The sequence below is a fragment of the Trichomycterus rosablanca genome, chromosome 21 (assembly GCF_030014385.1).
Source record: "Trichomycterus rosablanca isolate fTriRos1 chromosome 21, fTriRos1.hap1, whole genome shotgun sequence".
In the NCBI taxonomy this organism is placed as follows: Eukaryota; Metazoa; Chordata; class Actinopteri; order Siluriformes; family Trichomycteridae; genus Trichomycterus; species Trichomycterus rosablanca.
The window spans coordinates 9,905,519-9,919,395 of NC_086008.1; the positions used below are offsets into that span (position 1 = coordinate 9,905,519).

The 13,877-nt window shown below is 40.8% G+C and overlaps 1 protein-coding gene across 1 annotated transcript in view; it reads left to right on the plus strand.

The window, feature by feature from the left end:
- LOC134335202 (potassium channel subfamily T member 1-like) overlaps positions 1-13,877 on the plus strand; it is a 95,531-nt gene that overhangs the window by 23,504 nt on the left and 58,150 nt on the right. The window contains exon 2 of the mRNA XM_063017677.1: positions 8,134-8,172. Within this exon, the coding sequence (XP_062873747.1) occupies positions 8,134-8,172 (39 nt within the window). The remainder of the gene's footprint in view (positions 1-8,133; positions 8,173-13,877) is intronic.

Here is a 13,877-nt window from a genome sequence, read left to right on the forward strand (position 1 = left end):
GGGTTCCTCTGGTCCGAGAGTGACGACCAATGCTCTGAGAACTATAATAAACATAAACAGGGAATGGCTTTAGACCAGCAGTGCCATCAGGAATTCGTCATGCAAGTTCTCATTTGTTTACGCGGCTTTGTCACCGTTATTATAGAGTCCATCTGCACACTTTTCTTGTATTTTATGTTTCGGCTGAGGTTTTTATAACAAGTGTCATAAATTCAGCATCATGTCAGATTCAATAGCTCTGCGACAAACTGCAATAACAGCACTGACTAGCATCACATGACTGGGTGAAACAAGCTGTTGTAGGCTAAGCAGGAGATTGAATGGAAATACAGGCAGCCCATGGCAGTGTTTGTGGTACTAACTTCACAACCATGAAGAATTAGAAAAAGATTCTTTTTACGTATGTAGGAACTGATACAGAAAAGGAAAAAAATCATCATGATAGAATAGAATGCCTTTGTCATATATACATAGGCGTACAGTACAATGAAATTCTTTTTCGCATATCCCAGCTGGTATGAATGGGTCAGCAGAGAGGGTTAAGTGTCTTGCTTAAGGGCCCAATAGTGGCTGAATGGCAGAGCTGGGATTCAAACTCTTAACCTTTCGATTGTTAGCCCAAAGCTCTACCCACTAGGCTACCACAGTCCATGATGTGAAAGCTGTATGACACTATATTAGAACAATGGGTTACTGGTATTATAACACTGGTTTTAACTCACACACATAGCCCACATCTGACCCACATTTGTAACTAAAACTTTTTTTTAACTTGTACTGAAATCAGTAAATATAATCTGACCTAGTTATCTAAACCTTAAATGTCATGTGTCTCACCTAGCTGGAAATGTCCATACTCTAGCACAAATAGGTAAACTAAGAATACACATTTGCTTTTAAAAACACACTCAGGTGAAATTAGTCATTCAAATTAATGTTTGATCAAGAGTGAGAAAGTATCATTTACAAAATGTAGTTAAGTATGTTACCAGTAACGTAATCTAATTAGCAATAGAGACGAAATTATTTAAATATTAATTTACTAGTTCAATGTTATTACATGATGCAAAAAATCATTGTATCTGTAAAAAATACGTTTTATGCAGTGTGCAGGAAGTATAGCAAAAATCTCTATTCTTCTAACAAGATGCTACAATATTCAAGTATAACCATAAAACATAAAAGTATGAACAGCTGTAGCCTAGTGGTTAAGGTACTAGACCAGTGATCAGAGGGTCGCTGGTTCAAGCCCCACCACTGCCAGGTTGCTGCTGTTGGGCCCTTGAGCAAGGCCCTTAACCCTCAATTGCTCAAACTATATACTGTAACTGTAATGTAAGTCGCTTTGGATAAAGGCGTCTGCTAAATGCTGAAAATGTAAATGTAAATAAGTAAAAGGAATCTTTTGGGTCTGTACTACAGCATTTTAGATTGGAAAAATATGCAGACATACATAAATATGTAAGGAATAAGGGTAAATATAAAATTTTAAAACCTAAAGAGTAAATATAATTTGACTCAGTTACCTAAGCCTTAAATGTCATGTGTCTCACCTAGCTGGAAATGTTATTTGGTCAATGGCACAACAATACATTATAAGATGAATATTTCCATACTGTAGTACAGATAGGTAATCTAAAAATGTGCATTTGCTGAAACCCTGTTATAAGAAAGCAATTCAACATTATTTTTAAAAACACCCAATTGAAAGTAGTCATTCAAATGATTATTTGATCAAGAGTAAGAAAGTATCGTTTACAAAATGTAGTTCAATACGTTAGCTGTAACATAATCTAATGAGATAAAGTGTGTAGGTGTTAAAAAAAATGTAGACAAAATGGTTTAAATATTAATTTACTCATTAAATGATATTACATGTAAATGTTTGTTTGTTTGTTTGTTTATTAGGATTTTAACGTGATGTTTTACACTTTTGGTTACATTCATGACAGGAAACGGTAGTTTATCTTCACACAAGTTTTATCAGTTCACAAGGTTATATCGAACACAGTCATGGACAATTTAGTGTCTCCAGTTTACCTCATTTGCATGTTTTTGGACTGTGGGAGGAAATCGGAGCACCCGGAGTAATCCCACGCAGACACGGGGAGAACATGCAAACTCCACACAGAAAGGACCTGGACCGCCCACCTGGGGATCGAACCCAGGACCTTCTTGCTGTGAGGCGACAGTGCTACCCACTTAGCCACCGTGCCGCCCACATGTAAATGTAATAAAATTACGCAGAAAAAATGTGTACATAATGCAGAAAAAAAGGCTAAAAAATAAACTATGCAGTAAAAGGTGTCTTCCAGTTGTTACCCATGTTAAAATTGTTCTAATAAGTTGCTGCAATATTACAGTATAAGCGTTCTTCAAAAAGTGTCTGCACTTTTTTAAACTCTTTATAAACTATTTATTAAGAATGACAAAAACAAACTACATCACTGTTCTACATGGTCACCTTCCGATGCATCTTTCCCAGCGTCATACCAACTTTTTAATGCCATCAGCCAAAATGTTTTTGGTTGAGCGTGTAGCCGCTGATACACCACAGCTTTCACATCATCATCACATGAAAATGTTCTTCCTCTTAAAGCTTCCCTGAGCGTCCAAAAAGGTGGAAATCAGATGGTGCTAAATCCGGACTATAAGCTTTCTCTCAGTCTCTTAGACATGACCAAGTACTGCTCCTCCCACCCTCGCCATTTAAAATGGAAATATAAAAGTGTGGAAACTTTTTGATCCCCCGTATAATCATAAGCCTAATATAAAAGTATGAACAAATACAGGGCTCATAATAAAACTACTCCAGCATTTTAGATGCGGGCAGTTGTAGCCTAGCGGTTAAGGTACTGAACTAGTAATCGAAAGGTCACAGGTTCAAGCCCCACCACTGCCAGGATGCCACTGTTGGGCCCTTGAGCAAGGCCCTTAACCCTCAATTGCTTAGACAATATACTGTCACAGTACTGTAAGTCGCTTTGGCTTTTAGCGTCTGCTAAATGCCGTAAATGTAAACGTAGATTATAAATATACATAGAGGTACATAAGTATGTAAAGTAAAAGTGTAAACATGCAATAATCAGTCATAATGGGCAATATTTTGAAACTACAGCTAACTACTGAAACTACAACCCAGCCCAGTTACATATATTTTGTTGTACATATACATGCGTGATGAGGAAGTGGTTTTGTAAATCAGCGAGCCGTTTCTCAGTAGTAGTATAGCGGAGGATTTCCTGCAGCATAATGCTCCGTCATTTCAAACTACAGAAAAGAAATGAACTAACACTAAAACATAATCTGTGGATTTATTATACAGCAGATGCAGACAGGTACAGTGCTACAGGTGTATTCAGTTAAGGCTGTTCAGATATAGAGAGATGGTATCACTACAGAATGATATATTAGTAGAACTACACAGGGATTTTGTGTACTCTTAGTTGTATCAGGTTGTGTCAGAATTATGCAGAAATGAACTTACGTTACAGTTATTGGTAATGAGCACCATATTCTTTTGTATCAGAAGATTTGTCTATATCTTACGGGTGCAATTTGGCAACCCTGGTTCAAGCAGTGTAATTGCTTTGAGCCACTGAGGCAAGGCTTCATCTTGATGCACATTTTGTCTGTTGTAGATGGGAATATTTGAAGCCTTGTGCAAAGCATGCTGGGTAAATATTACGTCTGCCTGGAGAATATTTTCTTCCATGATATGTTGCACACAAATGGCTTTTTAGATCCTGTACAGGGAATCCTAAAGGAATCGTAAAGTGCTCAGTGGTCATTAGTTGTGAGTGTTTGTGATGATGTCATTTAGACAAGTAGAAAATACTTGTGCTGGAACATTGTGGGGCGGCTAAGTGGTTAGCACTGTCGCCTCACAGCAAGAAGGTCCTGGGTTCGATCCCCAGACGGGGCGGTCTGGGTTTTTTCTGTGCGGAGTTTCCCCAGGGAGCAGTCCAAAAACATGCAGTCAGGTTAATTGGAGACACTGAATTGCCCTATAGGTGAATGGGTGTGTGTATGTGTGTTTGTCTGCCCTGCGATGGACTGGCATCCTGTCCAGGGTGTTAGTGTGTGCCTTGTGCCCATTGAAAAGCTGGGCTAGCTGGAGCCTGATTGGATAAGCAGTTAAGAAAGTGAGTGAGTGGAAAATTGTGTTGATGTAAGATATAAAAGCCTGTCAACTGAAAGGTTGAGAGTTTGAATGCCAGCTCTGCCATGCAGCCACTGTTGGGCCCTTGAGCAAGGCCCTTAACCGTACAATGGCTGACCCTGTGCTGACCCCAGCTTCCAAACAAGCTGGGATATACAAAGAAAAGCCTCCACAAGGTGGCGTTTCAAACACACAAACACAAAGTTTATTATGTGTTTGTGCCAGGTAAAGTTAGTTGATTTAATTATTAGTGTTTTTCTCTGCAACCCATTTTTTGGCTCGCAACACACCCAAGGGTCAGTTTAAAAACCCCTGCTGTACACCACTCCATCCTACGCTTGGCATCGTGCTTGGTGATGTAAGGCTTGTATTCATGTTACTTTACATGGTTTCTAAGTGCGTCCACTTTTCAATAATACCACTCACAGCTGATCTAGGAGCAGTGGTATTACAGTACTAGGCAGTGGCGGCTGCTGGTCTTTCAAAGAGGGGAAGCTCATTGTCAGCTTACATCATAAAATTTGTCCGTTCCTTTTCAAGAAAATGGCCTGAAATGGGTTGCAGTTTGTCTTTCGACTTCACTCGCAAAATCCGCGATGGGACTGAAGCTCCCAGTGATTAAGTGACGTGTAGATCTCAAAATAGCTGTCAATCAAAGCGGGATTCAGCCTTTCGACTGATCCTCCAATCATCTTGCAGAAGCTCCGCGTCCAGACCCGCCCACAGCTCCATTCACCCCCAGAGACGCTCAGCGTCCGGGGGCGGGACAAAATCGTGGCATTTATCCAATGACCGGCGAGTTTCGATGCAATGAAAAAAACCCTCCCATGCAGCCCCATTGAAGTGAAGAGACGCTCAGCTTCTGCGGGCAAATGCATTGAGGCTCCGGGAATGTATGAGAAGTTCGAGTCAGTCGATTTGTGATAATTAGCTGATTCTGAAAGAACTCGTCTTCGAGATGAACGTGTTCTAACGCATTTGTCAATGAAATGTTAACACAACTGTACATGTTTGACCATTTAATTTTTGACATTTTAGGGGAAGCTGAGCTTCCCTTGCAGTCTTAGAGAAATCGCCACTGGTACTAAGTGTTGGTGGGTTATTCCGGTGTGGCAGATCCTGCGTATTGTCTATTAAATACATACATAATATACACTGCCTGGCCAAAAAAAAAAGTCACACACGCTAATATTTCGCTGGACCACCTTTAGCTTTGATTACGGCACGCATTCGCTGTGGCATCGTTTCCACAAGCTTCTGCAATGTCACAACATTTATTTCTGTCCAGAGTTGCATTAATTTTTCCCCTAGATCTTGTATTGATGATGGGAGATTTGGACCACTGCGCAAAGTCTTCTCCAGCACATCCCAAAGATTCTCAATGGGGTTCAGGTCTGGACTCTGTGGTGGCCAATCCATGTGTGAAAATTATGTCTCATGCTCCCTGAACTTCTGAACTCTTTCACAATTTGAGCCCGATGAATCCTGGCATTGTCATCTTGGAATATGCCCGTGCCATCAGGGAAGAAAAAATCCATTGATGGAATAACCTGGTCGTTCAGTATATTCAGGTAATCAGCTGACCTCATTCTTTGGGCATATAAAGTTGCTGAACCTAGACCTGACCGACTGCAGCGACCCCAGGTCATAGCACTGCCCCCACAGGCTTGTACGGTAGGCACTAGGCATGATGGGTGCATCACTTCAGCCGCCTCTCTTCTTACCCTGATGGTACAGGGTAAATCTGGACTCATCAGACCACATGACCTTCTTCCATTGTCCAATCTTTATGCTCCCTAGCATATTGAAGCCGTTTTGCCGGTTAGCCTCACTGACAAGTGGTTTTTTTAAGGCTACACAGCTGTTTAGTCCCAATCCCTTGAGTTCCCTTCACATTGTGCGAGTGGAAATGCTCTTACTGTCACTATTAAACATCTCCCTGAGTTCTACTGTAGTTTTTCTACCATTTGATTTCACCAAACGTTTAAGTGATCGCCGATCACGATCATTCAAGATTTTTTTCCGACCACATTCCTTCCTCGAAGATGTTTCCTCACTGTCCTTCCACTTTTTAATAATGCGTTGGACAGTTCTTAACCCGATTTTAGTAGTTTCAGCAATCTCCTTAGATGTTTTCTCTGCTTGATGCATGCCAATAATTTGACCCTTCTGAAACAGATTAACATCTTTTCCACGACCACAGGATGTGTCTTTCGACATGGTTGTTTAACAAATGAGAAGCTACTCACTGCATCAGTTAGGGTTAAATAACTTGTTGCCAGCTGAAACATAATCACCCATGCAGTAATTATTCAATGGGAGGCTCTTACCTATTTGCTTAGTTAAATCCATGTGGTGACCTTTTTTTTGGTCAGGCATTGTATAAGTAGGACAGAAGGGTGTCATGACAACATTTATCACCCCGTATACCTGGGCTTGCTGTGCACTTGGCGGCGTGTTACTATTATGTGCTACCCATTCATAAATATTCAGTCTTCATGAATCACTTTCATTCTCTCTACACCGGGCCCCCATCAATCTTTACCCTCACAGCTCTGGTGTTAAGTGCCCTGTGCTATTATTTGCATCCTTTCATTTCCATGCGTATGTGTGTGTCTATCTGTCGTATACTAATACTTTAGGCAAAGTGTCCCGCTTTAAACTGCCATTAGCAACACATACAAATTGTTTTTCATTTTAAGGCAGCCTTAGTAGCCTTTAAATCTGCCTTAGTAGATTTATCCTCTCACACTGTCCATTTTAAAAGCCACGATTCAGACTCGGGGCAACCCACTGTGTCACCACGTCTAATGAATACAAATATCGCTTGCTAGATTTTAAGCTTATATGTGAAGCCCTGCTAAATTTAAATGTGCTTTTTAAAATTCACAGATTTCACCGATTTTAAAGAAATAATGCTCATGGTTTTGGAATAAGATGTTGAACAATGATCAGGTGTCCACATACATTTGGTTATATAACGTATGTGTATGTAAACACTTGACTTGCATATGGAACACAGTAACAGTAATGTCTGATTTGAATAGTTAAATTAATATACACAGATCAGCCATAACATTAAAACCACCTCCTTGTTTCTACACTCACTGTCCATTTTATCAGCTCCACTTACTATATAGAAGCACTTTGTAGTTCTACAATTACTGACTGTAATCCATCAGTTTCTCTACATACCTTTTTAGCCTGCTTTCACCCTGTTCTTCGATGGTCAGGACCCCCACAGAGCAGATATTATTTGGTTGGTGGATCATTCTCAGCACTGCAGTGACACTGACATGGTGGTGGTGTGTTAGTGTGTGTTGTGCTGGTATGAGTGAATCAGACACAGTCCACTCACTGTCCACTCTATTAGACACTCCTACCTAGTTGGTCCACCTTGTAGATGTAAAGTCAGAGACGATCGCTCATCTATTGCTGCTGTTTGAGTTGGTCATCTTCTAGACCTTCATCAGTGGACACAGGACGCTGCCCACAGAGCGCTGCTGTCTGGATGTTTTTGGTTTGTGGACTATTCTCAGTCCAGCAGTGACAAAGAGGTGTTTATCCATTCATACCAGCACAACACACACTAACACACCACCACCATGTCATTGTCACTGCAGTGCTGAGAATGATCCATCACCCAAATAATACCTGCTCTGTGGGGGTCCTGACCATTAAAGAACAGGGTAAAAGCAGGCTAAAAAGTATGTAGAGAAACAGATAGACTACAGTCAGTAATTGTAGTACTACAAAGTGCTTCTATGGACAGTGAGTGTAGAAACAAGGAGGTGGTCATAATGTTATGCCTGATCAGTGTATACGCATGTTGCTTCGTCACACAAATGTGCAAAAGTCTCAGTTTCATCTGCATTAAACTCCACACCTCACACATCCTGTCTTGTGCCTGCACGCCTGATTCTGCATGAACTCTGCACTATCTGCTGAATAAATGTGTGTGCCTTTCCCAGATATTCAGAAGAATACAGCATGGATTCCACTAATGCACAGTAAGTTGAGAAAGCAGAGCTGAGAGCTGTAACAGATCCATTACAGGATGATCGTTATTGAAAGCGACATCTCTAACACGCTTTTCAGCAATTGTACTGTTTTATACAATGAGGACAGTAGAATGGATTTCTGTGCTCCTTGATTTGTTATATAATAGATGATATATAATTGAGAGACTGAACTAGAGATTTCTTTTATCCCAGATTAGATTGAAGTACCTGAGTTTTTGTGTTTGGGGAAAGAAGGAACAGTCTGTGGATTTCTCATGCATGGAAAGGAAATGGTTACAGCATAGCTGTCCATTGAAGAATGTAAATATATTTGTGATTATATTTGTATATATGTTAAGTTTAATTTGAGGGATTTTACCAGGGTTTAAATCCCCAGCGGTGCTATTGGCTGGTCGGGCATCTACTTACACAGACTTACTCGGCTGTGTCTGGGGGGATGGAGCGGTTAGGTTGGATTCAACAACAAGGATTCTAAACCAGGATGCTGCACTGCACCATAGCGTCCGTTTTTATGTCTGGTATTTCTGATAATGACATCCATCAATTAGAGCTCATGGTGTGTCTGCTCTACGCCAAAGCTTTGATCCTGCTGTGTAAACTGTTTATTCTTCAGCATGCAGTGCACAGACAGGAGATTGCTGACAGCTTAGTGCTGCAGTTTCAATATTCACATCTAACTCTATTTATAGAGCGTGTACTGCGTCTGCGTGACGTTCAGCCACGCGTGGGTGGCATCAAAGTATAGAAGAAGAGTAAAGCAACCGAGTTTTCTTAGGGTACAGAACTAAGTGTAGTAATGACACAATAGTTTAACCCTTGATCACATTGGCTTCTGCTGTAGTGATATGCACCTCGACAGGTTTTGCTTTACATTAAGAATTTGATTCCCAAAACACACTCCAAAATGGGATGGGGCATGTTTAGCACTGTGTTCCACCTCCTTTCCTACTAATGAGACTTTTTAATGTTTTGGGAACTGAGAACACTAACTGTCACACTTTTGCAAGTGGAATTTGGTTCTATTCGGTTATACCTATGGCAGAACAGGTAATTACTGGTCACACAAGATTCATCAGTTCAAGTTTAACATCAAACACAGTCACGGACAATTTTGTATCTCTAATTCACCTCACTTGCACGTCTTTAGACTGTGGGAGGAAACTGGAGCCCCCGGAGGAAACCACACAAGGGACACAAGGGAGAACATGCAAACTCCACAAAGAAAGGACCCAAACAGCTCCACCTGGGAATCGAACCCAGGACTTTCTTGCTGTAAGGCAACAGCGCTACCCATGGAGTCACCGTGCCGCCCTGATGCGCCATACGTTTCCAATAGGAGACAGATCTGGGCTGCAGGCACTCCGGTCAAGCACATGCACTCTGTGTCTACGAAGCCATACTGCTCATTTCTATTGATCAGCTCCCACTGTCCAATGTGTATTTGGACACCAATCCTAATTTTTGAGCTCTAACTATTGAGTGTTCTAGCCACACCCCTTCCACATAGATGGGTAATATTGAATATGATGTACACCAATGAGGCATAAAATTATGACCATTTTCCTAATATTGTGTTGGTCCCTCTTTTGCTGCCCGAACGGCCCTGCAACTGTGATGCGCTGTGTATTCTGACACCTTTCTATCAGAACCAGCATTCACATCTTCAGCCACCTAGCTCGTCTGTTGTATCGGACCACAAGGGCCAGCCTTCGCTCCTCGCGTACATCAATGAGCCTTGGCCGCCCATGACCCTGTCGCGGGTTTACCACTGTTCCTTCCTTTTTATCACTGCAGACCGGGAACACCCCACAAGAGCTGCAGTTTTGGAGATGCTCTGACCCAGACGTCTAGCCATCACAATTTGGCCCTTGTCAAACTCGCTCACATCCTTACGCTTGTCCATTTTTCCTGCTTCTAACATCAACTTTGAGGATAAAATGTTCACTTGCTGCCTAATATATCCCCCCCACTAACAGGTGCCGTGATGAAGAGATAATCAGTCTTATTAACATCACCTGTCAGTGGTCATAATGTGGCAACAAAAACAGTCCAAAATCATGAGAAAATCCAGCAACTAGGAGATTACGGCACTCATATTGACCAAACACGATCACAATCTAGCACCCATCCCTCTAACATGTCTGCTTCTTTTTTTTTTTTTTTTACACCATTCAGCGTTCAGTATTCACACAGAGCTCTATACCACATACAGAGAGTCGTGTCATGCCCTGTGTTCCCCTGTACTCGTGACAATACCTCGACCAGACAGCACTGAGCAGCAATTACTTTGCAAATTATAGTCATTTGGAGCCTGACCTTTCTGTAGCAAAACTAGGGACACTCTCACTCTAGTGACACTCTCACTTTTTCCCTTTTGCAGCTTCTCTTCTTTGCCTGTGCTACATGTAATTACTTTATAAAACAAGAATCTTTCTCTCTCTCTCTCTCTCTCTCTCTCTCTCTCTCTCTCTCTCTCTCTCTCTGTCTCAACAATTAAGCTGATAAGCTTGCTGTGGTTTAATGTACAGTGTATCACAAAAGTGAGTACACCCCTCACATTTCTGCAAATATTTTATTATATCTTTTCATGGGACAACACTATAGAAATAAAACTTGGATATAAGTTAGAGTAGTCAGTGTACAACTTGTATAGCAGTGTAGATTTACTGTCTTCTGAAAATAACTCAACACACAGCCATTAATGTCTAAATGGCTGGCAACATAAGTGAGTACACCCCACAGTGAACATGTCCAAATTGTGCCCAAAGTGTCAATATTTTGTGTGACCACCATTATTATCCAGCACTGCCTTAACCCTCCTGGGCATGGAATTCACCAGAGCTGCACAGGTTGCTACTGGAATCCTCTTCCACTCCTCCATGATGACATCACGGAGCTGGTGGATGTTAGACACCTTGAACTCCTCCACCTTCCACTTGAGGATGCGCCACAGGTGCTCAATTGGGTTTAGTCCATCACCTTTACCTTCAGCTTCCTCAGCAAGGCAGTTGTCATCTTGGAGGTTGTGTTTGGGGTCGTTATCCTGTTGGAAAACTGCCATGAGGCCCAGTTTTCGAAGGGAGGGGATCATGCTCTGTTTCAGAATGTCACAGTACATGTTGGAATTCATGTTTCCCTCAATGAACTGCAGCTCCCCAGTGCCAGCAACACTCATGCAGCCCAAGACCATGATGCTACCACCACCATGCTTGACTGTAGGCAAGATACAGTTGTCTTGGTACTTCTCACCAGGGCGCCGCCACACATGCTGGACACCATCTGAGCCAAACAAGTTTATCTTGGTCTCGTCAGACCACAGGGCATTCCAGTAATCCATGTTCTTGGACTGCTTGTCTTCAGCAAACTGTTTGCGGGCTTTCTTGTGCGTCAGCTTCCTTCTGGGATGACGACCATGCAGACCGAGTTGATGCAGTGTGCGGCGTATGGTCTGAGCACTGACAGGCTGACCTCCCACGTCTTTAACCTCTGCAGCAATGCTGGCAGCACTCATGTGTCTATTTTTTAAAGCCAAACTCTGGATATGACGCCAAACACGTGGACTCAACTTCTTTGGTCGACCCTGGCGAAGCCTGTTCCGAGTGGAACCTGTCCTGGAAAACCGCTGTATGACCTTGGCCACCATGCTGTAGCTCAGTTTCAGGGTGTTAGCAATCTTCTTATAGCCCAGGCCATCTTTGTGGAGAGCAACAATTCTATTTCTCACATCCTCAGAGAGTTCTTTGCCATGAGGTGCCATGTTGAATATCCAGTGGCCAGTATGAGAGAATTGTACCCAAAACACCAAATTTAACAGCCCTGCTCCCCATTTACACCTGGGACCTTGACACATGACACCAGGGAGGGACAACGACACATTTGGGCACAATTTGGACATGTTCACTGTGGGGTGTACTCACTTATGTTGCCAGCTATTTAGACATTAATGGCTGTGTGTTGAGTTATTTTCAGAAGACAGTAAATCTACACTGCTATACAAGCTGTACACTGACTACTCTAAGTTATATCCAAGTTTCATGTCTATAGTGTTGTCCAATGAAAAGTTATAATGAAATATTAGCAGAAATGTGAGGGGTGTACTCACTTTTGTGATACACTGTACTAGTTCTACTCTAATGTTCCATCTGTACCACACTCATAACAATTCCAAAGTGCCTCGTTTACTTTAAGCCAAAAGCTTTCATGAGAAAATAATTGTTGTAATGGCATGTATTATAAATTATCTATTAACTATCCTCGTGTAGAATGTACTACTGTCCTAATTAGTTTTGTTCTCATTAGTAATTGCTACTATGATCTTATTATTTCAATATAACGTCAAATGTATTTACTATAGGAAAGTAGTAGTTGTCACGGTGCCATATTATTGACTTTGATATCAATACTAAGTAGGATATTACAAGTAGGTATGCAAATGTTGTCAATTTCTTTTAACCAACAATCTATCTGCATTAATTGATGGATAACCGGTAGCATCCTATTAAAATCCTAATATTATTATAGATAAAGTACTACTAATCTTGGATCACTTCTGTTCAGCACAATTCAGTGTTGTTGCTTCCCCGTTTAGGCTGATAGAGAATCAGAATCAGAATACTTTATTGATCCCAGAGGGAAATTGCAGTTCTTATAGTAGCACCCATTTATGTAGAAAGAATAAACACTCTACTAGCTAAAAACTAAGAAAAAAAAAAGAAGAAAAATTTGCAAATAGAAGTTAAAAAGTTATTTACACATAATTAAATAATTAATATTATTTATTATTAAATAGAGAACATGAAACAGAGGAATACTGGTCTTGGGAATTACACAAGATGTATGAATTCCCGAACCCCTAAACTATGACTAGTGATGTTTTAATAAAACATGCAAAAAAATAAATTTATGTTTTTTGATATTTATGCTTGTGGATTAATCACTGGTTGAAATGGCAGTCCAGCCCCTGCTGCACTGGTTCCCTCAGCCTCAGAGAGCATATAATAATCATCATTTAGCCACTCCTATGTCCTTTCTTAAGGCTAAACCAATTTGGCTTTACAATGACCAGACCAGACCAGACCAGCGCATTGATTGTGATATTAGTTTAAGTTGTGTTTAATAATAACGTTCCATTTGAATGCATTTTTTGCACTTTACTATTCAATATCTGCTGCTATATAAACCTTACACTGCTAACTGTATATCAGAATATGTTTTTTTACCTTGTTTATTATTTACTCAGTACCATGTGCTGGCCAACACTCAGTTTCTTTACATTAGAAATGTATCTTGTATTTATTGTAGGTCTTCATATTTATTGTACTGTTTTGTTATATTCACTGTGTATATTGTATTATTTTGCACTTGTGTTCTGTGTTGCACCCTGGTCCTGGAGTGTTGTTTTTATTTCAATATGTACTTGCATATAACAGAAATGACAAAGCCTCTCTTGAACTTTCTTACACTGTTGAACCAAGTCAACAAACTATGAATTAAAAACTACAACATTAGAGTCAGATCTGGGTAGTCTTGTCGCATCTTTACATCATCATCATGTTAATCCTAACTTTATATCTTAGGCAGTTTTTATAGCATTTGTTCACTAATGACACGTAGTGGCTTCCAACTTTGGTCCTATCCCTGACTGACAATCACAAACTACCCAAGTTTGGCTAAATATAGTTTTCCTATGTAAC